Source organism: Budorcas taxicolor, chromosome 18, assembly GCF_023091745.1.
Source record: "Budorcas taxicolor isolate Tak-1 chromosome 18, Takin1.1, whole genome shotgun sequence".
Classification (NCBI taxonomy): domain Eukaryota; kingdom Metazoa; phylum Chordata; class Mammalia; order Artiodactyla; family Bovidae; genus Budorcas; species Budorcas taxicolor.
Window position 1 is genome coordinate 65151255 of NC_068927.1, and position 24709 is coordinate 65175963.

The following is a 24709-nucleotide window of genomic DNA, read 5'->3' on the forward strand; positions in this document are numbered from 1 at the left end:
TGAAAACAACAGGAATGAGCTCTTTCTCTGTGGCCAGGATTCAGGATGTTTCTTTCAGGGCTGATGGAACCAGATGACGCCCCGACAGGCAGCCCTTTGGTTACCGCCCGTCTTCCCGTTGGCCTTCCGGGGCAGGGGCCTGGGCCACTCCCAGCACATTAAGCCTCGGGGCTAGACTTTCAGCAGTTCCAACTGGTACAGCCTGAAGTGACCTAGAGTTGTGGTCTGATCTAGGAGGTTAGTAACCATCGCTCTGCTCTGTTCTCCTCAAAGGGTGAGAAGACCGTCTGACCTCGGAACTGAAACGCTGGCTGGGAGGGAAAAGAGGAAGCAGGGATTGAAAGAGGAATTGTCTTCTGGTCCAGAAGGCAAAGACGCAGAGGCTTTTGGAAAGGGTGAAGTCAAGTTCACAGACTGGATTCCATCCGTTGAACAGAGGTTTTCAAGCATGTGTTTTTAGCCTCTGGTTCAGATCCCTCTGGTGACCTGCTCTTTCATTTTCGATGTGGTTGATGGCTCTGTAGGTGTCAGAACCACTTTCAGCCCTGACCTTGAAGAATGTAGCCATCCCTGGGACAATTCCAAGCAGTGGGGAACAGAAGCCCATGGGTACATTGCCAAGTGTCACCACCTTTGGAGGGAAGACCCTGCAGGGCGTTCTCTACACTCTCTGAGGTCCTGGTGGGGTCCCATGCCATCACCTCCTGCACAGACCTCAGGCTTCTCTACCAGGGATTCCTTTCCGTCGCACTCTCCCTGCCCCACTCTGCCTTCTTGCTTCTCAGATAAACCACCTACACTTCCATCCTCGTCTTAGGCCGTGACTCCAGGGTAACTCACAGTAATTCGGACACTGGAAAATGCCATGAGGTGTTTTGGGTTTGCTTTTTTCCAATGACATCATCTCTTTTCTGACTGCTCGAGATCACTCACCTTAACCGCTCCATGACTGCTTGGACTTGCCCACTTGTTCATCCATTCATCATTCAGGAATCTTATCCCTGTTCACTAAAGAAATATTTAAGCATGTCAACCTGTGGCCATCCCAGGAAATGAGGAGATAAAATTGACCAAAACTCATGTATTCCCTGCCCTCAAGGAAGGTCTGGTATCATAGAAAAACTTAATGAACAAAACAATTACACATATAAGTGTTTCTAGCAAGATTTGTCGTAACCAGACTCAACCTGAGTCTGGACGAAGCCGGCATAGTATTAAGTCATAATAGATAGAAACATGATAGGTAGATAAATAGGTCAATTGATTGAGAAGTAGCTGGATGATACATAGACAGATACTTAGATATACAGATAGTTACATAGACACATAGGTAAATAGCTACATGGATGAAATGAAGTCGCTCAGTCGTGTCCGACTCTTTGCGATCCCATGGACTACAGTCTGCCAGGCTTCTCTGTCCATGGGATTTTCCAGGCAAGAATACTGGAGTGGGTTGCCATTTCCTTCTCCAGGGGATCTTCCTGACCCAGGGATCGAACCCAGGTCTCCTGCATTGCAGGCAGACGCTTTATCCTCTGAGCCAAAGCTACAAATGGCTACATAGATACATACATAAATATGTAGGTGAATACACAGATACATGGCTACATAGATCTATAGAAATTGCATAAATAACCGGACCACAATGTAGCGTATTGGTGGAGAAACTTCCCTGCACTGCTTCTGGTCCTAACAGGCTGACAGTACACAAAGCGCTCATTTCCTCGCTCAAACACTTAGATTTCCCAGCACAAAAGGAGAAAGAGAGCTCTCCTGTCAACGCCACGTTGTTCCATCAGGAGGCGCCCAGACAGGCTCTCGGTCCAGCCTCCCTCACTCCCTCCAGGGTAGGTGCACGCCTCAACTGTGAAGCTTGGTCTCTGCCAGCCCCCACCCACCCCACACCCCTTATCCTGTGACCCTGGGCTGGCTGTGCTCTCCACACTCACCCTGCCTCCCAGCTGGCTCAGATCACTTCTAAACGGAAAGCCTTCAGTCTACAGGTGTGGGTGCACTAAGGAAAAAATTCCGTTGGTCCAACGCGGGTGGGCGGGGCTTCTTGGACCTGTGAGTGTGCAGAGAACCCGACGGGTCTGGGACGGTGGCTGGATTCTTGCCTACACCCCATGGGGCTCACAGGACACGGGCCCTATGATGAGGCAGGAGTGGTCTGGGGGCCCCGCTCCCTGAGTCCTACCTTCACGACACCCAGGGGAGGGGCCGGCCTTGTGAGGAGGAGACTGGGGAGAGGGGTCCGATGCGGAGGGAGGGAGAGACCTGGGGTTTCTCAGAGTCACAGCCCCAGAGAGGGGCTGGTTGAGCCCTGGGCACCAAAGCCAGGCTCACAGAGCTGGGTGTTCAGGAACGGACCTCCTCAGGATGCTGGGGACAGCAAGGTGAGGTCTGATAGAGATGAAAGGCAGCGGTGTCCTGTCCGAGGGGTCAGTCTGTCCGAGCGCTCAGACCTGTGGCTGGTCCCAAGCCTTGCTGTATTCAAGCCCGCGAGGCCCTCAACCCCAGTGGTTGCTTCTGTTCAAGGAGAAGACAGCCAGGCTGTTGCTGTCTGAAATCCTTCCCAGCATCAAGGTCCTCATGCCTTAGGAGTCTTGACCCAAGCCCCTACATCTGCCCAGACTGCCCCCTTCGTGCCCCCAGCCCAGCTGACCAGCTCCTTCAAGAAACAGGAAGTGCAGAGCCCCGAGCTCTGTGCCAAAAGGGAACCCAGGAAAGGGGCAGTGTGGCTGCCACCGAGGGCCCCCAGCGGGCTGCAGGAAGCCAGGCTCTGTGGTCAGTCACTCTCCTCTGAAAAGCACTTCCCTTTCTGCATGAAAACAGCCATCCTCCTCATTTCCTCCCACAAATCAGGATTTGATCAGCCACACACCCTGTGTTGAAACTCACCCATGTGCAGACACTCAGACAAGGCAACCCTGCCCACCGTTTACTGCCGACCAGATCTGTCACTCATTTTTAAACCATGTCACCCCAGGTAGGAAAGTCAGTGGAGGGGGGGAGGGGCATTATTGGCAGAGGGCAGGGCCCAGTGGAACCTGCCACAAACCTATGAGTGTTGTCATGGAAGGAGCATGCATGCAAGGGTGCTGTGGATGGATTTTTAGGTGGCAAAGCAGTAAACGTGGCCTCTCAATTATTCTTCTTGTTGGGAAAGAAAACAATGATACATACGTTCAAGAAAGTGCGATGCATGCATGCTAAGTTGCTTCAGTCCGACTCTTTGCAGCCCCATGGACTGTAGCCCGCCAGGCTCCTCTGGTGAGAATCTCCAGGGATTCTCCTCGAGGGATTCTCCTCCACGGGATTCTCCAGGCAAGAATGCTGGAGTGGGTGGCCATTTCCTTCTCCAGGGGATCTTCCTGACCCAGGGACTGAACCTGCATCTCTTACATCTCCTGCATCGGCAGGCAAGTTCTTACCACTAGCGCCACCTGGGAAGCCAAAAAAAAAAGGGGGGGGGGATAAATAATAACAAGAGTTTGCATTTGTCTAGCTCTTTCTCCACCCGCCGCCCCCCCCCACCCCCCCCAACCCCCGGCCCCGCCGCCTTTTTTGGCTGAATGTTGTTACCTTTGCTCTGTGGTCTGGTTTGGATTCAGATTCAGGAAGCAACCCAACCTCACTGTCACCCACATTCTGCCCCCAGACCACCTGAGCAGGTTCTGTGCTCACCAGCTCTGAGAGTCCAGACAACATGGTTGCTTATTCAACAAGCCCTGTTAGAACATGTGTTTCTGTTGCTAAGTCATGTGCGACTCTTTTCAACCCCATGGACTGTAGCCTGCCGGGCTCCTCTGTCCATGGGATTCTCCAGGCAAGAATCCTGGGGTGGGTTGCCATTCCCTTCTCCAGGGGATCCTCCAAACCCAGGGATCGAACCCATGTCTCCTGCATTGGCAGGCGGATTATTTACTATCTGAGCCACCAGGGAAGCCCTTCTATTATTAAAACTGGGTGTCTTTTCATGAAGTCATTCGGGTTTTGAGTAATTTGATTCTAAACTAGCCATTAATCACTAACACTATTTTTTAATTGAAGTTAACTTGCAATGTCATGTCAGTTTCAGCTGTTACAAAGTGAACACCTGAACAGTGACTCGGATGTGTATTTTTTCAGGTTCTCCTCCGTCATACATTACCTCCAGATATTGAATATAGTTCCCTGTGCTCTGCGGTGGGTCCTTGTTGCCTCTCTCTTTTCTACAGTCTCATCTACTGATCCGTGGCTGCCCTGGGTCTTCACTGTAGTGCCGGCTTTCTCTAGCCGCGGTGAGCGCCGTCTCTAGTCGTGGTGAGCAGGGCGCCCTCTAGTGGCGCGCGGGCTTAGTTGCCTTGCCGCACGTGGAATCCTCCCAGACCAGGGATGGAACCCAAGTCCCCTGCACTGGCAAGTGGATTCTTAACCCCTGGACCGCCAGGGAAGCCCCAGATATCTATTTTATAGAGTAGTGTGTGTCTGCTAATCCCAGTCTCCTATTTTACCCCTCCCCTAATCACTAGTTCTTTATCAGGAGGCTCCAGGTTTTGATAAGAGATTCTGTCAGTGAGCGCTCGGAACCATTAGAACAAAATACAAACCCCTCTGGAAAAGGAATTTTTATACTATTTTCTATGATTCGTTACTTTTTTATAATTCAGAGAAATCATTCATTTTGACTATTTTATCGTTTTATCATATTATGAATCAACATACCACCTTTCTGGAATCAGTAGTTTCCCACTGATGGGACTCTGCTCTGTAAAACCAAAATGCTGTTAGAGGCCTTAGGGGGATGGCATTCCTTAGGAAATTAAAATGTGGAGACGTTAGATAGTACTGCATATAAATGAATGTATCATCATTGGCATGTATTAGTTTTGGGTGAGTGTGCATATGTGTGCAAGCCCATGTGCATGTGTGTGCATGTATTTGTGTGCCTGGGTGTGTACACATGTGTGCATGTGTGTGTAGATTATCGGCAGTGCAGCTCAGTACAAGAAATGAAATGGCTTTTTTAAAATTAAATGTATTTGTTTTCAGTTGAAGGATAATTGCTTCACAGTACTGCATTAGTTTCTGCCAAAAACCAACAAGAATCAGAGTAATGGCTTTTTTAGTATTTATATATCTGGTTGCGCCAAGTCTTAGCTGCAACACGAGGGATCTTCGGTCTTCTTTGGGACACTGGGGATTTTTGTCTTCTTGCAGCTTGCGGGACCTTTGACTGTCCCACGTGAACTCCTAGTCTCGCCATGTGGGGTCTAGTTTCCTGACCAGGGGTGGAACGCGGCCCGCTGCATCGGGAGGGCTGAGTCCTACCCGCCAGACCAGCAGGGAAGTCTCTGAAACGTCTTTACTTGTCTGGCACTGATCTGGTCCCTGGAGCAGCCCCCGCTTAATGGCCGCGCACACACACGCACACACACACGCCCTGCCAGAGTTTGATACTCAGCCCCTGCCAAGCAGTATAAGCACACCCCGTGGCATTTATTCCGCCTCAGTGTTTCCCTGTCCACGCTCCACCAGAACGGCACCCAGGGGAGAGGGAGCAGTCCTTCGCACTCCAAGGAAGACTCCAGGCCCCCGCTGGCGCTGGGTCTGAGCTGACCGGCCGTGCGGGCCTCGCTCACAGGCTGCTGGAGGCTGACGTCTGCGGGCGGCGGTCGAGGGGGTCCATCCTCGCTCGGCTCCCTGGGGGCCTGGGGACCCTTCAGGTCATCGAGGTGAGCTCTTCGTCCCCAGGAGCTCAGCGTCTCAGCATCTGTCCCTGCCCCCTCACACTCAGGCGACATCTCTCCTCCCACCAGGACGGGGCCCACTGTGACCCCCATCACTCACCCGCGTGAACATACCAGAGCGGGCAGGGTCGGAGTGTGAGGTGGAGCCTCGCTGCCTGACCACACAGCACTGCCCGGCTCGTCCTCCAGGTGGAGCCTGAGGGCCTCAGGGCAGGAGGGGCCGGCCTCAGGGCAGGAGGGGCCGCCCTCCCCGCGGGAACGTCCCTGCACCGCAGGGCCCTGAGTCCATCCCCAGGCTCGGGAAGCCACGGGGTCAGGAAGACGAGCCTAGCCATGACTTCCTGTTTCCTGTCCTCTCCCTGGGCCCGTCTTCTCTTCCCACCTGCTCCCCGGGTGGGAAAGGTTTTTCTTTTACCTTTGTCTTTACTTCTTCTAAACCTGTCTGCTCCCCGCTGTGGGCTGGACTCATAAAAATCCTTTTCAGTGGGGCAGACAGCACCATGTCAACCATCTATGAACCGGGCGGGGGCATAGAATATTCAGGAATGCCTCCAGGAATGCCAGCCCTCCACACTTCCCTCTGCTAAGCGCCCACCTGTCCGCGTGTCTGCCTGGGGTCAGGGTCAGGCCATGTTTTAAGGGAAATGCACCATTCTAACTGTGATCATTAACTTATGTGTCAACCTGCCTGGGCTAAGGAACCTCCAGTGCTGGTAAAACAGTATTTCTGGGCATGTCTGCGAAGGAGACTCTGGAAGAGATGAGCTGAGAGAAGGGGTCCACCCTCACAATGTGGACAGCTCCACCCTATCCCCCGGGGGTGAAGCCAAGAAGGGGCAGGGGGTGAATTCCCTGCCTCTTCTTGTGCTGGGACGTCCGGCATCTCCGGCCCTCAGACTCAGAGACCCTGGTTCCTGCCTCCTCAGCCCCAGGCTGGGCCTGACACCGCCGCCCTCCTGGTCTCGGGCTTCACACCCACACTGACGCTGTCACACACGCACACTGATACTGTCAGCCACTCTCCTGGGTTTGCAGCAGGTCCTGGGGTGGACTCTCCACCTCCTGAACCCAGAGAGTCTGTTGCCGTGATGGCCTCCTCTCAGAAATCCCCATACAACCGTGTGATGACCTGAACATCCCAGAGAGTCCTGAATAATACGGTAATAGTGGGAAAATAACAGACAGGGACGGAGAGGAACACAGAGAGAGAGGCAGAAGGAGAATAAAACAGAGAAACCGAGCGGAAGAATGGAACCGGAGGAAACGAAGATGAAGACGACCGAGTTAGGACGCAGGTCTCGGCAGGAACTAACCGCGAGTGTAAATAAGAAAGGAAAGGTCAGGACTAATAATGAGTTGGGGGCTGGGCACTCTCCTCGAGCCAGGACAGTAACCTCCAGGCTGGTGAGACACAGCCCGCCCTGAGGTCAGGGCAGGGCGTCAGGTGTCCTCCTGGGTCTGTGGCCCCGACACTCAGAGCTGGCCGACCTTGGGCAAGTCATCTAATGCTTCAGTCCCTGGTTCTTGCAGGAAAGGGGAGAAGAGGGTAGGACATTCTGTGGAGGGTTCCTGCCAGGGTTAAATGTGCCAATGTTTGTGTAGAACTGAAATAGCCATCGTAGGACCTGGCTGAGGAGAAAGACATGGCAACCCACTCCAGTGTTCTTGCCTGGAGAATCCCGTGGGCAGGGGAGCCTGGTGGGCTGCTGTCCATAGGGTCGCACAGAGTCAAACACGACTGAAGTGACTTAGCATACATGCGTACATTGGAGAAGGAAATGGCAACCCACTCCAGTGTTCTTGCCTGGAGAATCCCAGGGATGGGGGAGCCTGGTGGGCTGCTGTCTATGCGGTCGCACAGAGTCGGACACGACTGAAGTGACTTAGCAGCATCAGCAGGACCTGGCTGAATCTAGGATGAATTATTAAAATATGCTTAAGATGTATAAAGACATTTAAAAATACCAGGCCTGTAAGAGGCATGCAGGTCTCTTATGTTTCTGCTGCTGCTGCTGCTGCTGCTGAGTCGCTTCAGTCGTGTCCGACACTGTGCGACCCCATAGATGGCAACCCACCAGGCTCCCCCATCCTTGGGATTCTCCAGGCAAGAACCCTGGAGTGGGTTGCCATTTCCTTCTCCAATGCATGGAAGGGAAAAGTGAAAGTGAAGTCGCTCAGTTGTGTGCGACTCTTTGCAAACCCCATGGACTGCAGGCCGCCTGGCTCCTCTGCCCATGGGATTTTCCAGGCAAGAACACTGGAGTGGGTTGCCATTGCCTTCTCCGTCTTATGCTTCTATTAAGAACGAAAAACGAAAATATTGATAACTGGATGCTGCCGCCCTCTAGCGGGATTTTGGGATAAAGTTTCTGTTTTAATCCAAGTGGGAACGACAGTCTGACCCCCTTAAGCAGGGTGGTGACCACGCACACCGCTCAGTGGAATCGCTCTCCTGGCTGGTTCTGGGGTGGAGGGGGTGTCCCTGGCTAGCCTATACCTGGACCTGGGGTGACAAGGGCAAGTGGATAATGGCCCAGATTGTGGACCCCCATAAAGCAGGTGGTTAGGGGTGTGGACCCTGGATTGACTGGTTTGTGTTTGATATGTGCGCCAGGGGAAGAGGATTCTTGCTCAAATATTGGGGGAGGGGCACAATGAGAGAGGCAGGAGACCTGTACAGTTGGCTCAGGCTTATTATCAGCTCATCCAGGAAAAGAGATATCCTGTGTCAACCTTAAAATTCAATGTGCAGTTTTCGGTTGTTGTTTTAACCATTAGTATGAGTTTATTTAGGAATGGCACAGGGATTGCAATTCAGGACGTTCGAACTATGGCAGACCACAGTCAAATTCAGAGAACAAATGAGAGGAATATTATTTAACAGAGAAAAAGGAGGAAGCTCGGTGGCTGCTTTGAATCAAAGCCCCTTGAAGAAAAGCAAGCCTTCAAAAGGCAGTGATGGTTTCTCATTGGCTGGGATGTGGCTGTTTCTCATTGGCTGAGCTGTGGCCGCTTCTCATTGGCTGGGCTGTTGGTGGGTAAGGCGAAAAATCGTCCTTCCGCAGCTGTCTAGTAAGGTAACTGCCTTCCTGCCCAGAAATGTAAAGTAAGCTGCAACAGAGGGGGGAGGCAAGACAGTGCCCCTTTAGGGTTCCCAACTGCATTTTAAAGCTTTCCCTTTATTAATGTTCACACCAGAATATGCCTGTATCACACACGTTAAAGCATCAACTTTACAGAAACCTGACACAGGACTACTACAAGAGGTACAGAGCTCCACGCTCAGTGTGTGCCGCCAAGGTCCCCCAGGGCATCCGCATCCACCGGCAGAATGACCAACAGAGGGGATCTTGTGAGGGAGGGTTTGGGCCCAGGCCTGGAAGCAGCTCCGTGCATCCTGCTCACTGTGAACATCATCCTAGGACACACATAACTGCAAGGAGGCTGGGAGATCATCTCGCTGGGAGCCCAGGAAGGGAGGACACGGTGCTGTGGGCAGCCACAGTCCTGTCGCACAGGGGCCACCTGTCCCTGTGGGCACCTGGGGTCACACGGTGGGGGTGTTTCTAGTCTCCACTGCTTCCTACCAGACCTCCTCTTACACAGAGGTTCTAGGACACAGGAAATAGACTCTGAAGAATTCGTTATTTCACCAGCTAGTGGAAACAGAAGGAAACAGCCCTGCAAGGAGGTGCGTAGGATTCAGAGTGAGGCATTGAAGCCCAGAGGAGCCCACGAATGGAGGTGGTGCTGCGGATGGACACCCACTCAGGGAGACAGGAACCAGCTGCTGTGTTACCTTAGGTGCAAAAGGGGTCTTTGCAGGTGTGGCTGAGTTAAGGCTCTTGCAAAGGGGAGATGAGCTTGGATATTCTAGGTGGACCCAGTGTAATCACCAGAGTTCTTATAAGAGAAGCAGGCGGGTCAGAGAGTGAGGAGATGAGACGTGACCGCAGAAGCAGGAGCCCTAGTCAGAGGGAGGATCCGAAGGTGGAGGAAGGGGCCACGAGCCAAGGAGTGCGGATGGCCCCAGACGCTGCACAAGGTAAAGGAAGGATCCGAAGGTGGAGGAAGGGGCCACGAGCCAAGGAGTGCGGATGGCCCCCAGACGCTGCTCAAGGTCAAGGAACAGAGCCTCCCATGGAGCCTCCAGAAGGAACACAGCCCTGCCCGCCCCGGGTTTCAGCCCCGGGTAACTGATCTGACTTCTGGCTTCCTGAGCTGTAGGGAAATAAGCTGCGCTGTTTGGTGCTGCTATGTGAGTGGTAATTTGTTACAGCAGCAGGTGTATGCTTGTTTGGATGAATGGCCTCCAATCCCAAATCTGATGGGCATTAGCCCAGTGAGGGGTAAAGGTCAGGTCAAGGACAGTGTCCTACAGCTGCTGGGCCCTCTCGTGCCTGGGGAATGCATGGCGTCCAGTGGGGATGAACTGGGGTGGGATGGGAGATGGGGGCCTGCCGGTTCCTCGGGGTGGACCTAAAGCCCGAGGGGCCCTCCCTGTGCAGTCATGGCCAGCCCACCGTGCCCACGCGTGTGCATGTCTGCATGCGTGCATGCGTGTGTACAGTGTGTGCATGTGTGTAAGTCTGTCTGTGTGTGCGTGCCTTCATGGACCTGTGCGTGCGGGGGATGGGAGCTGTATGCAGGTGGGGCAGCTCTGCGCCTTCACCCAGACACAAGTCCCCACAGACACTCTGGGGTCAGAAAACACTGATTGTCTTGTTTTTGTCTTGTTTCCCTCACTGAGTTTTGGGGGATGGTGGAGCAGAGACTGGGACCTAGAACCTGTGTACCCAGCGCCACATGCGGGGCTGACGCTCTTGGACCTGTGAGAACACTGACTGATGAACAAGGTGGAGTGTGATCCAGCAAACTGGGTGTCAGCTATGAGCTGCATGCGTGCAGCCCAGATTCAAGATCACCACCCGCACTCTAGGAAGGTTTGCAGAGTCAGCTCAGAAGACAAAATGGTTCTCCAGGGGCAGTGGAAGATTCACAGGACACGTCAGGAATCCACTGGGCAACTGTAGGAACATAGCTGGGTCTCTGGAAACAGCCAAGCACCATAGCTGGGTCTCTTGAAACAGCCAAGTGCCAAAGCTGGGTCTCTAGAAACAGCCAAGAACTAGAGCTGGGTCTCTGGAAACAGCCAACAGACACCATAGCTGGGTCTCTTGAAACAAGTGCTACACCTTCTCTCCAAGGAGCTAGTTGGTTGTGGGAGGGATCACACAGTTAATGAATCTCCTAGAAGGTAATATGGGATCTTGGGACTTCAGCTCTTGACTGCAGGAGGATCGACTAGATGTCTTTCCAGAAAGGAATGATTCCACAGGGAAACCCAACGTCCACTTCGGGCTTTTGCAAGTGTGACTTCCTGCATCTTTAGTGCAGAGGCCAGGTGGGCATGCGGTCAATGTCTGGCAATGGTTGCATACGTGCTGGACTCAGCCATGGGCTCTGAGGACGGCGGGGATACAGCTCTGGCCACTCTCTGGGTGAGGAGCTTGTGGTTCAGCTGGGCATAGGTCACCTCCTGGGGGCCTCCTGCAGCAGGGGTCTGGGGATAAAGACGCAGGGTGAGTTTGGGCGGCAGAGTGAGGGCATGTCACCTCCACAGTGAGGACACAGAAGACATTGTGGCTTCTGTCCCTCTCTCTTGGGGTCCCTCCCTCTAGGGGAGTCTGACCACCATGAAAAGCCCATGTGGTGAGGATGTGAGATCCTGCCTGCTGCCAGGGGGCTGAGCATCATGGAAGTGGCTCTTCCAGCCCTGGTCAAGCCTCTGATGAGTGCAGCCCTGCTCAGCATCTTGATGGCAACCTCAGAACAGACCGTGAGCCAGAACTACCCAACCAATCCGATTCCAAGTTCCTGGCCCAAGAAACTGAGATGATTTTGTTAAGCTGCTAAATTGCAGGGGCTTTGGTTCAAAGCATTAGCTGACGAATGCAAACACTTACCAAGGCGCCCACCTCTCCATCCATGTCAGGAAATCTGTCAACGCTGGCCACATCTGAATGCGAGGAGGACCAGGGCTTAGTTCTCTGAGGTGGAGCTTAAAAGACAAACATGCCTGACCTCACAGATTCATATTTCGTCTCCACCCCACCTGGAACGTCCTGGAATGCTTCACTCCAACACTGCTTCCCTGAAGTGTGGCTGAACCCCTGCTTCCCCTCCCAGACTTGTCCCCCCTCCTTGTCTTTACCTGCGGTCCCATCTCGGACATCCACAGCTGGGCTGAGCCTGAGGAGAAAGAACATGTGAGCCCTGAGGGCTGCCTGGGGGCAGAGGACGGGCAGGCTGGGAGGTCATCCCCAGGGTCCTCACCTCCCCTGGAGTCTCTGCTCCTCGTCTTTGCTTCTGGGGGGCCCTGAGGAGAGTCGGGTGTGAATTAAGAAGAGAAGGCTTCTTTCCAGCACCCCCAAACAGTCTGCCTGGTCACCCTGCCCTGTCCCCGAGACCTACCTCGTTTTCTCTGGAGCTGACGATGGAGGAGAAGGACCAGGAGGGAGAGACAAAGGAGAAAGGCCACAGAGACCCCAGTGAGAATATAAACCTGCTCTGTCGACAGGCCTGAGGGAGCTGGGAGGGTGGAATCAGATTATCAGCAGTATGCCTTTATGGAGCACCTGCTGCATACCGCCCCCCCCCCCCCCCCACACACACACACATGCTGGGTGCTTATGGTGTTCACACTCAGATATAAAGAAAGCTCTCACATGCACACCAGTCCTGTGGCTTGGGACTTGCTCTCCCCCGCTTTACAAAGCCAGGTCTGAGCGCTGACGCCCTGGGTCCACAGCGCATTGGCAGAGCTGGAATAATACCAACACCAAAGCCCATTCTCTCCCTCTTTCCCCGAAGAGCACACTCCACGAGGAGGGAAGAAAATATTTCCTCCTATGAATAAGATCAATGCTTCTCCAGGCTCAGTCAGTGCTGCGGGGTCGGTGCATTTATTACTGGTTTTGTACACGAGTAACGAGGAACGTGGAAGGATTGGGTGATTTGATTTGCTCCGCGGCGCAGAGCTGGGGAGGGCCGGACTGGATCCAGGCAGTCTCGGTGATGGGGCCTTCTCTGGACATGAGTCTCCACGGTATGAAATAGGAGTGAGGGAGCGAGATGGGAGGGGGCTGAGCTGGACTCCTACCCCCGGCGGGTTCAGGGCCTTCCGAGAGGGCAGCTCTGCTTTCTAGGCTGCTCAGGTGTAACCATCAGCTGTCCCTTCCCTTTGGCTCCCAGCCCACCCCCCCACCGCCGTCCCTCTCTCCGCGCGGAGCCGGGCCCGCCGTGGACCCTGACCGCAAGGGGGCGGTGCGGAGCTCCGGCCAAACCCCCGAGTCTGGGGTCCAGTCTGGCTGCCCTGGGCTGGTTCCTCCCTTCCAATCCCTGCCCCTTTGGACAAGAACCTGTAAGCTCTTTTCTGCATAGGAAAAGGGGCGTAGGCTCTGAGAAGGTCCTGGAAGTGCTGCCCACGATGGGCCGTCCTGGCATTACTGCCATCGGGCGCCTGGTGCAGGGTCATCTATCCAGGTGGGTGCTGTTCCCAGGGTCCTTATGAGTGTCAGAGACACCCCGGTGCCCTGAGCCTGCCAGCCCCGTGCTGCACTCTCACAGTCCCTGAGCCAGGTCTGGGAGAGGGCTGTGCCCTGATCCCAGCACAGAGCCCCCAACCCACCCCGTGCCCCGATACCCCTCCAGGCAGGGGTCAGCTACTCACCAGTGGAGGAGCAGCACTGAGTGGTGGGGGAGCTGACGCCTCCAGGGGGTCCTGTGATGGTGGGGGGACAGGAGAATGACTGGTGCTGTGTAGGGGCTGCCCAGGGTCTGTCCCTCTCAGCCTGGCACCTCTCCATCCTGAGCATCCGACCGCAGGCCACTCATGGCCTTCACTCAAACCGGGACACCACCAAGATTCCTGAGAAAAGGGGGCTGGGGCCAGACAAGGCGGAGCCCCCCTGCTCCATCATGCTGGGGTCACACCCTCAGCACCTCCCAGAGCTGTGCCCCACATCACTGCCCAGACTCTTCATGGTGACCTTCTCTGGGGGTGGGGGGGTCAGAGTGTGCTGGACTGACCCTGACTCCAGGACACCCTGGGGGCTGACCACACACAGGACAGGCATGGCCTCCCCCCAAAGGTGCCCTGAAGCACCATCCAGCTCTGGTCAGGGGTCCCCTGGACCTTGTGACTTGCCTGGTGAGACCAGGCTCAGGGAGCTGAGCCAGGCAGGGAGGCAGGGGAGGCATGGGCAGAGGCGACAGAAGCAGAGGGCTCCGGGGACGGGGGTGGGGGCCAGTGGGCGGAGGGCACAGCGGGGCCCAAGCACACCTGCAGGAAGGGCAGAGACGGCCTCCGCGGTCCCCTCAGGCTTAGGGCCTCGCTGAGCGCCGACCAGGCGGACTCTATTTGATAGATGCAGCGATAAGGCCCGACGGCGTCTTCACGCAGAGTGGTGATGTGGAATCTGGCCTCGGTCTCCTGTTCACCTCGGGACGTGACACCCACATCCTCATAGTCCTTCCTATTACCCTTCTCCAGGCGGAAGCTGGTAACCCCGCAGGGCCCCGGCACACGATGCTCACCGGCTGCCCCCAGGGCACCACGGAGCCCGGCTCAGCTGAGATGGAGGGTCTGGGCAGGGTCCCTAGGAGAGGAGAGCAGGGCCCCAGGGTCTGTCCTGAGGAGACCAGCACACGATGCAGTTCTCTCATCTTAGTGGAGAATCACCACACACACAACCCACTCATCTTAGTGCAGATCACCACACCACACAATTCTCTCAGAGAAGATCACCACACAGTGCAATTCACTCTCTCGCTTCTTTTTCTTGTTGGAAACTTGCAACGTTGTACAGCCCTGGCCCCATCCAGTTTGGGACGCCCACATCGCCCCTGCAGAGGACAGCCCCACCCCCTGCCCATCCCAGGGGCAGCTGAATCCCCGCCACTGCAGTTAGCCTCCCCACTGATGTAAGGACCCTGAGGCTCAGTCACAGCTTGCTCAGGGTGACATGGAGGTGACAGAGAAGCTGGGGGCAGCTCCCTCCTGCCCACGGCCACTCAGGGAGAGGGGCAGGGGGACACAGCGGGGGATGCCCGGGTCGTTCCTGGGGCGAGGAAAGCAGGGCTCTGAGTCAGGGGGAGTGACCTGTGCTGGGTCTGAAGGAAGGGCCGCTGCCTGTGCTGGGAGAGATTGTGTGGGAGGGGTAGGTGTATGTGCAGGTATGTGTGTGGGGGGGGGTGTATATATGTGTGTGCATATGTGGGTGGGTGTGTGGGTGTATGTGTGTGTGTGCAGGTACATATGTGTGTGGGTGAGTGTAGGGAGTGTGTATGTGGGGGGGTGTGTATGGTGTGTGTGTGTGTGTGGGTGTGTGGGGTGTGTGTGTATGTGTGTGGGGATGTGTATGGGTGTATGTGTGTGTGCGGGTATATGTGTGTGTGGGTGTGTGTGGGGTGTGTGTATGTGTGTGGGGATGTGTATGAGTGTGTGTGTGTGTGCGTGCAGGTATATATGGGTGTGGTGTGTGTGGGGATGTGTGTACATGTGTGGGGGTGTGTATGGGTATGTATGTGTGTGTGTGCAGGTATATATGTGTGTGCATGTGTGTGGGGAGGGTGTATGTGTGTGTGTGCAGGTGTGTGTGGGGGATGTGGGTGGGTGTATGTGCATGAGTGTGTGTATGTATGTGGGGGATTGGGATGTGGGTATGAATGTGTGGGGGCTGTGGGTGTGTGTGGGGGAATGTGTGCAGGTATGTGTGTATGCATGTGTGCAGGTGTGGGGGGGTGTATGTGTGTGTGTGCAGGTATATATGTGTGTGCATGTGGGGTGGGGGAGGGTGTATGTGTGCATGTGTGGGTGTGTGTGGGGGATGTGGGTGGGTGTGTGTGCATGAGTGTGTGTATATACGTGGGAGGTTGGGGGTGTGGGTATGAATGTGTGGGGCTGTGGGTGTGTGTGTGGGTGTGTGTGTGTGTGTGTGCAGGTATGAGTGTATGCATGTGTGCAGGTGTGTGGGTGTGTGTGTGGGTGTATGCAGGTATGTGTGTGCATGTGTGGGGGGTGTGTAATGGGTGTGGCTGTGTGCAGGTGTGGGGGGTGTGCAGGGGTGTGTGTGTGTGTGCAAGTATGTGTGTATGCATGTGTGCAGGTGTGGGGGGTGTGGGTGTGTGCAGGTATGTGTGTGCATGTGTGTGGGGGTGTGTATGGGTGTGGGTGTGTGCAGGTGTGGGGGTGTGCAGGTATGTGTGTGCATGTGTGTGGGTGTGGGGTGTGCGTGTGTGTGCAGGTATGTGTGTGCATGTGTGTGGGTGTGGGGTGTGTGTGTGTGCAGGTATGTGTGTGCATGTGGGGGGGTATGTGTGTGTGTGTGTGCAGGGATGAGTGTATGCATGTGTGCATGTGGGGGGGTGTATGGGTGTGGGTGTGTGCGGGTGTGGGGGGTGTGCAGGGGTGTGTGTGTGGAGGACATGGGGCACAGATCTGGCCCCACAGACTCCAGGGGCTGAGGGTCCTTGTGTGCACTCCGCAGCACCCGGGCGAGCCCAGGGTCGGACGGGTGGGCGCCAACTGGGGGGCGGGAGAGCTGGAGCTGCAGCTCAGGGTTAGAGTCTGCGGGCGCAGCCCCTCGTGCAGCGGGAGTCAGTCTTTGGCCATCAGCGGGTGTGTGAGGCCCACCCACATTGTGGAGGACAGTCTGCTTTGCTCAAAACCCAATGATTTAAACATTGATACCATCCCAAAACATCCTTGCAGACACACCCAGAATGTTTGACCATGTAAGTGACCATGGGCCGGCCGAGGAGACACAAAATTAAATTCCACAAATTCCACCACCCCCACAGCATCAACTTGACACCTGCTTGCACGTCCTGAAACCACAGCTAACCTCCAGATAAAGACAACAACGTGAGTGAGTGAGGAGCGCCCTCTGCTGGCCCCTGCCTCTGTGGGGACTTCACGGACTCTGAAGCCAACTTCCTGCTTCAGGGCTGCAAGCCCTCCCGACCCCCCGACCGCCCACCACCACCCCCACCGCGCCCCTGCCTAGTTGAGACACGTGGGGTTTCCAGAAGCCTCAGTGACAAGGACACGGAAATACACTGGGATGGAGGAAGAGAATACTGGGAAAACCCAGGGATGGTCTCTGCAGACTCACCCTGGACACAGCGACCCTCACCCGCCAGGGAATGCGGGACCAGACCTGTGCTCCAGCTCCTCCACAAACACACACACACACTCATGCACATACATACGCACACACACACACATGCACACACCCACCCACATATACACATGCACATACACACACACCCACACATCGCTGCACACACACGCACCCATGCACATACACATGTGCACACAAATATACAGACACACCTGCACACACACACACCTGCACACATATACACACACTCATACACACACACATGCACCCACATTTACACAAACACACATACACACCACACACACACCTACATACACACCCGCCCAAATACACACACACATATACACATACACACCTGCCTACATACATGCGCACACACATGTGCACACATGTGCACGCACACACACCTGCACACACATGCACCCATGCACATACACATACACACATACACATGTGCACACACATATACAGACACACACCCACATATACACATGCACACACACACACCTGCACACACACACCTGCACACACACACACCTGCCCACATACACACACACACATGCACCCACATATACACATACACAATACACATGTGCACACACATATATAGACACACCCACATATACACCTGCACACACACACCTGCACACACACCTGCACACACCTGCACACACACCTGCACACACACACCTGCCCACATAGACACACACAGGCACCCGCATATACACAAACACATATACACACCACACACACACCTGTATACACACCTGCCCAAATACACACATACATATACACGCACCCACCTGCCTACATACACACACACACACACCCTTCACTTCCCCGTTCTGCAGACTGCTCCCCTCACCTCACACTTTCACACCCAGGACAGGCAGCTGCCTTTGAGACTCAGCAACACAGACTGGGAGAGCTCCCCCTCCCTTACCCCTCACCCCCTCATTCCCTCCCTCTTTCTTTCCACCACATCTAGGTCCCATCCATCCATTTACTGAGGCCTCCATGTGCCTCTGGATCCACAAATACGGGAAACAGCCCGACGCCTGCCCCCTTGGGGCTGACAGTCCAGAGGGACGACAGACGTTCACAGACAGTTGTGCAAACCCACGGGTATGGGCGGTGACGTGTGCTCTCTCGGGGTGAGTATGGGAATCTCAGGGAGGGGGGCAGCGGGAGGCCAAGCTGCCCCCTGGGGTCAGAGGGAGGGGGTTCCTGAGCTGAGAGCAGACGTGGAGGATGGTCCCTGGGCTGAGGGGCAGGGCTCAGGAGTCACGGTGGGGAGGGCCGGGCTGGGTGGTGAGATTCAGAAAGTGAAAGAAAACCCAGGGAGTGGCCGGCCCGCTTCACGGGGGAGTGTGCAGGGGAGGCTGGAGGAGCCGGGCAGCCTCACGGGGGAGTGTGCAGGGGAGGCTGGAGGAGACAGCCGGCCTGGTCCTGGGCATCTGCCCCTGCCCGGGGTGAGCGCTGTTCTCTGCACGGGGCTGCGGGGGTGGTCTGGGCTCGTGAGGGTGCGGGCTGGTGGGCTCAGCCCGGTCCTGAGAGTCGGGTCATCCCCGCAGAGTCATCAAGGGCAGAGCGGGGACACGGGAGACCCGGGCCAGGGTCCCGCACTGGGGCTGTTAGCAGCTCAGGGCACAACGCAGGGCCCCCAGGCCCCCAGGTCCGCTCCACTCTCATCGAGGTCCGTCTTGGGGAGATGGGGGTTTGGGGGAGACTCACCCTGCTGGGTGCGGGCCGTCTGGGCCAGACAGAGCGCTGGAAGAGAAGCTCTAGTAAGAAGACGCCCGCCTGACGGTATCCTCACGGGCTGCAGTCCCGGGGCCCTCGAGGAGCCGTGGGGTGGGCGGGTGTCTTCCCGTGATTTCCCAAACTCCCCCCCCTCAAGCCCCCCAATATTACATCTGAGTGCAAGCCCTCTCCTTGCTCTGAAGTAATCTCAGACAACCCTACCCTCTCCTCCAGGCCAGCCCGGCTCAGTCTGCACACACCCCACACCCGGCCGGTGTCCAGGACCAAAACTTCCCCGTCACTTGGGTCTGGGCCAAAGCTGAGGGCACAGCCCCGGGGATGGAGGGGGAACCACGTTGCCCCCTCCCCCAGGACTCCGGTGTCTCCTGGGCTGGAGTCAGGGCTGAGCAGAGCCCCTCTGCCCCTGGAATCCGGCCCGGCACCCCCAGACTCACCCAGGCTCAGGAGAGTGGAGGGTCCGGGCGCCATGGCCCAGCCCTGTCCCAGCGCGCCCTGGAGTCGGTTCTGAGGGACGGAGCCTGCAGCCCGCGCGGGAGAAGGGATGTACCCCAGGCCTTTATGGGGCGGTTTCCAACCAACAGCCTCACACAAAGGGGAAGAGCGCCCTCCCCGCCCATCACACACTTCCCGCTAAGGGGCCTCAGGGCCGGCTCCCAGCTGTTCCTCCCTCTGGGCTCCCACGAGGCTCAACTGCTCTCCGGGTGCACCCCGAGGGGGGAGCCCCATTCTCCACCCAGAACACCGACTTGACCGTCAGTCCCGACTCTGTTCTTGGGCAAGGAGTTACATCATTTATGCCAACGTTCCTCGTATTGAAAGTGGAAAACCCCGAAATCCTCCTCTGAGTGTTTAATATTGCGATGTATGTTGCATTCCTGGGAGGTGTCAAGTCCATTAAAAATACCTTATCCCATGGGTTCTCTTCCCCTTTCCCCGGGCGGCGCTGGAACCGGGGGAGGCGGGGCTGGCCGGGGAGCACACACAAAATCCCAGAGCTGAGTGATGGGGAGACAGACCTTGGGACCTGGGCCTGGGCTTGGGACCCGGTGGGGCCCCCAGCTGGGAGCTGAAATGAGAGCAGGGCTGGGGGGTGGGAGGGCATGTGTGCACACGGAGCCTGCAGGACAGGAGCCCCGTCATGGAATCCCTGTCCTCTGTCCCAGAGTCCAGGGAACAGCTGCTTCTCCCGGGAGGAGCTCTGCCAGACGGTGATGGCGGGCTACACAGCAGCCGGTGCTCAGTCTTCCTATTAACAGAAACCTAGTTCTATCCAAGGGGCTGTGTTCCAACCCTGGATGGGGAAGGGGAGTGGAGAGGATGCGGTATGGGGCTAAGGCAATCCAACAATCCCATTTGCAGTGACTGGACCGTGGATGGTCAATGACACTTAATGTGGAATATATCAGGGTTTCTGGAATCACATTTCTTTCTTGTTAACAGAGGGTCTCATAAGACGTTTGGCTCCTTTAATCCTGTCCATGGGCAGCTATATTATGATGATGTGATATCTGGAGCTGCAACAGCCATCTTGCAACCATGAGGCAACAAGCTTGACTACAATAGCAGAGATACTGAACATACTGAGGTGAAAGAACACAAGATCTAAGGTTTGTAGAAACTCCTGGAATTGCTGAAAAAGCCCTGTGACTGCCCACCCCTGGAGTTCTTAATAAGTAAAGAATAACTGTGCTAGATTTTCTGTCAAATATCAGACTAAATCTATGGACCACACTGCATAAAATAATAACTGTCTTAAAATAATAACTGTTTTATTGATAGCTCAGTGGTAAAGAATCCACCTGCCAATGCAAGAGACATGGGTTCAATCCTTAGGCCGGGATGACCCCACATACTGCAGAGCAGCTAAGCCCATGTGCCATTACTATTGAGCCTGTGCCCTAGAGTCTGTATTCTGGAACAAGAGAAGCCACCACAAAGAGTGCATGGCAACTAGAGAGTAGCCCCCTGTTGCCGCAACTAGAGAAAAACCCACACAGTATCAAAGACCTAGCACAGCCAAAAATGAATAAATGATTTAAAAAATAACAATAACTACCTTAAAAAATAAAACTGTTTTATAGCATATTTTAAAGGTTGTCTTAAGACATTTAAATGCCTCAAAGAAATGAAAACTCAGCAAAGGTCATATGGCCAAAAATGAAAAGATGAGATTCCCTGGAGCCAGGCTGAATGCTGAACATGGCTGTCACCTTGACAATGATGAATCAAGTTTTAGTTTCACAGCCTGATCGAGGGTAGCAGCTAAAGGCTAAAGTGTGAGTCTAGTAAAGTCAAGGCTAGAGTCAACCGGGGTCACCCTGGCTAACTAGGACAAACACCAACACAGCCCCGTGTAACCACCCATCTGACCTCTGTGTGTGTGTGTGTCTCCCTCACTCATGGTCACTAGTGGCTTTTATCAGCTTTATTAACAGATAACTTGCAGACAGTTAACGGCAACCATTAAATATGGGCGTGTCCACTGTATCTATGGACCTACAGTACAGAAAGTGAGTCAACAGTGCCGACGTGTCCGAGGGCATGCTCCCTGCTTCCAGGAGACTCTGCTGCAAAGCTCACCTCAAGTTTTCCAGACTAGCCCACACCTCTGTTTTCCCTTCAGGGCTTCCCTGCTGGCTCAGACAGTAAAGATTCTGTCTGCAATGCAGGAAACCTAGGTTCGGTCCCTAGGTTGGGAAGTTCCCCTGGAGGAGGGCACGGCAACCCACTCCAGTATTCTGGCCTGGAGAATCCCATGGACAGAGGAGCCTGGCAGGCTACAGTCCATGGGGTCGCGAAGAGTCGGACATGACTGAGCGACTCAACGACAACACATCACAGGCAGAAACAAAGCAAGCTGAAAAATGCACTGTCTGTGGTATGTTGGACCAGAACACAGGCCGACAGTTCTGTATCTCAGCGAGTACGTAGGACCAAGCAGTTTTCTTTCTGCTCTGTGTGGGTCTCTCTGTTCTGCCCCGGGCTGAACTCAGAAAAGAACAGGGCTTTCTGAAACTGTTCTACAGGAAACCTGATGCTATATTAGGCAGCCCTCATCCCCTAACTACTCCCTGACATGAACTACACACCTTGGCCCCAAGCCTCCTATCCAAACTGGCCAAGATTTGGTTTTACAAGTGCTAAACTCATATCAAAGCTTTTAAAAACTCTTTTGCTTTTCTTCTTTCCTCAACTACCAGGTCTTATGATGATGGTGATATATAATACTCCTTACCTACTAATACATAAGTATATTATTCTTGCAGCTTGAGCCTGCCTGCTGCAACTCCTGAAACCCAAGCATGCCTAGAGCCCGGGTTCCATAACAGGAGCAGCCACCGCAGGGAGAATCCCGCACCACAATTAGAGAGAGCCTGCACCGCAACCACGACCCAGGGCAACCAAAACAAGCGACACACAGAGACTCACAGGAGTGTTCCAAGCAGAATTTTGACTCAGTATCACAGAGATAACAATTTCCTTGGTGAAACTCAGTGAGTTGTTGAATGTATCTTGCAATTCTGTATAATGAGCAATGTAAGATACATATGAAAACTATTTCTTGAGGGCTTTATCTAAAATTCTCTTATTTGTTGACTGAATAAAATTTCTCTCTGTATTTCTGTCTCTGTTGGCGTCTGTCTCTCCCTGTCTTTCTGTCTCTCCTTCTGTCTTTGTCTCTGTGTCTTGATCTCTCTGTCTCTGCCTCTCACCCTCCTGCCCTCTGGCTTGCTCTCTCTTCCTCCTAACCCGTCCTGAACTTTACTTCCTTAAAGGCAGCCCTGCAGCCCTAGGCCCCTGGAGTCATACAATCTCACTTGACAGCTGTACTCAGTGGTGTGTGGAGCAACCAGCTCAAGCCGGTTCCTGACGCCTGACTGTGAACATCCCTCCCCCATTGCAGGCTCAGTGATCTCACTTTAAAAAAAAAAAAAATATATATATATATATATATATATATATATATATAAGTGGTTTTTTAAAAAAAATTTTAATTGGAGGCTAATTACTTTACAATATTGTATTGGTTTTGTCATATATCAACATGAATCCACCATGGGTATACACGTGTTCCCCATCCTGAATCCCCCTCCCACTTCCCTCCCCATACCATCCCTCTGGGTCATCCCCGTGCAACAGCCATGAGGATCCTGTATCCTGCATCGAACCTGGACTGGCAATTTGTTTCATATATGATATTATACATGTTTCAATGCCATTCTCCCAAATCATCCCACCCTCACCCTCTCCCACAGAGTCCAAAAGACTGTTCTATACATCTGTGTCTCTTTTGCTGTCTCACATACAGGGTTATCATTACCATCTTTCTAAATTCCATATATATGTGTTAGTATACTGTATTGGTGTTTTTCTTTCTGGCTTACTTCACTCTGTATAATCTGCTCCAGTTTTATCCACCTCATTAGAACTGATTCAAATGTATTCTTTTTAATGGCTCAGTAATATTCCATTGTGTATATGTACCACAGCTTTCTTATCCATTCATCTGCTGATGGACATCTAGGTTGCTTCCATGTCCTGGCTATTACAAACAGTGCTGCGATGAACATTGTGGTACACGTGTTTCTTTCAATTTTGGTTTCCTCAGTATGTATGCCCAGTAGTGGGATTGCTGGGTCATGAGGCAGTTTTATTTCCAATTTTTTAAGGAATCTCCACACTGTTCTCCATAGTGGCTCTACTAGTTTGCATTCCCACCAACAGTGTAAGAGGGTTCCCTTTTCTCCACATCCTCTCCAGCATTTATTGCTTGTAGACTTTTGGATAGCAGCCATTCAGACTGGTGTGAAATGGTACCTCATTGTGGTTTTGATTTGCATTTCTCTGATAATGAGTGGTGTTGAGCATCTTTTCATGTGTTTGTTAGCCGTCCGTATGTCTTCTTTGGAGAAATGTCTGTTTAGTTCTTTGGCCCATTTTTTGATTGGGTCGTTTATTTTTCTGGAATTGAGCTGCAGGAGTTACATGTATATTTTTGAGGTTAGTTGTTTGTCAGTTGCTTCATTTGCTATTCTTTTCTCCCATTCTGAAGGCTGTCTTTTCACCTTGCTGATAGTTTCCTTTATTGCGCAGAAACTTTTAATTTTAATTAGGTCCCATTTGTTTATTTTTGCTTTTATTTCCAATATTCTGGGCGGTGGATCTAGAGGATCCTGCTGTGATTTATGTCGGAGAGTGTTTTGCCTATGTTCTCCTCTAGTGGTTTTATGGTTTCTGGTCTTACATTTAGATAGTTAATCCATTTTGAGTTTATTTTTGTGTGTGGTGTTAGAAAGTGATCTAGTTTCATTCTTTTACAAGTGGTTGACCAGTTTTCCCAGCACCACTTGTTAAAGAGATTGTCTTTAATCCATTGTATATCTTGCCTCCTTTGTCAAAGATAAGGTGTCCATAGGTGCATGGATTTATCTCTGGGCTTTCTATTTTGTTCCATTGATCTATATTTCTGTCTTTGTGCCAGTACCATACTGTCTTGATGACTGTGGCTTTGTAATGGAGCCTGAAGTCAGGCAGGTTGATTCTCTAGTTCCATTCTTCTTTCTCAAGATTGCTTTGGCTATTCGAGGTTTTTTGTATTTCCATACAAATCTTGAAATTATTTGTTCTAGTTCTGTGAAAAATATGGCTGGTAGCTTGATAGGGATCGCATTGAATCTGTAGATTGCTTTGGGTAGTATACTCATTTTCACTATATTGATTCTTCTGATCCATGAACATGGTATATTTCTCCATCTATTAGTGTCCTCTTTGATTTCTTTCATCAGTGTTTTATAGTTTTCTATATATAGGTCTTTAGTTTCTTTAGGTAGATATATTCCTAAGTATTTTATTCTTTTCGTTGCAATGGTGAATGGAATTGTTTCCTTAATTTCTCTTTCTATTTTCTCATTATTAGTGTATAGGAATGCAAGGGATTTCTGTGTGTTGATTTTATATCCTGCAACTTTACTATATTCATTGATTAGTTCTAGTAATTTTCTGGTGGAGTCTTTAGGGTTTTCTATG

General features: G+C 53.1%; 1 protein-coding gene across 1 annotated transcript; it reads right to left on the bottom strand.

The window, feature by feature from the left end:
• Positions 1–11148: 11148 nt before the first annotated feature.
• Positions 11149–19150, bottom strand: LOC128064091 (leukocyte-associated immunoglobulin-like receptor 1). Its single transcript, XM_052656891.1, is given in 11 exon segments — positions 11149–11295; positions 11699–11793; positions 11947–11984; positions 12069–12111; positions 12207–12323; positions 13465–13515; positions 14077–14115; positions 14118–14306; positions 14309–14526; positions 16230–16320; positions 19117–19150. Coding segments are annotated over 11 exon segments (1062 nt in total).
• Positions 19151–24709: the final 5559 nt, after the last annotated feature.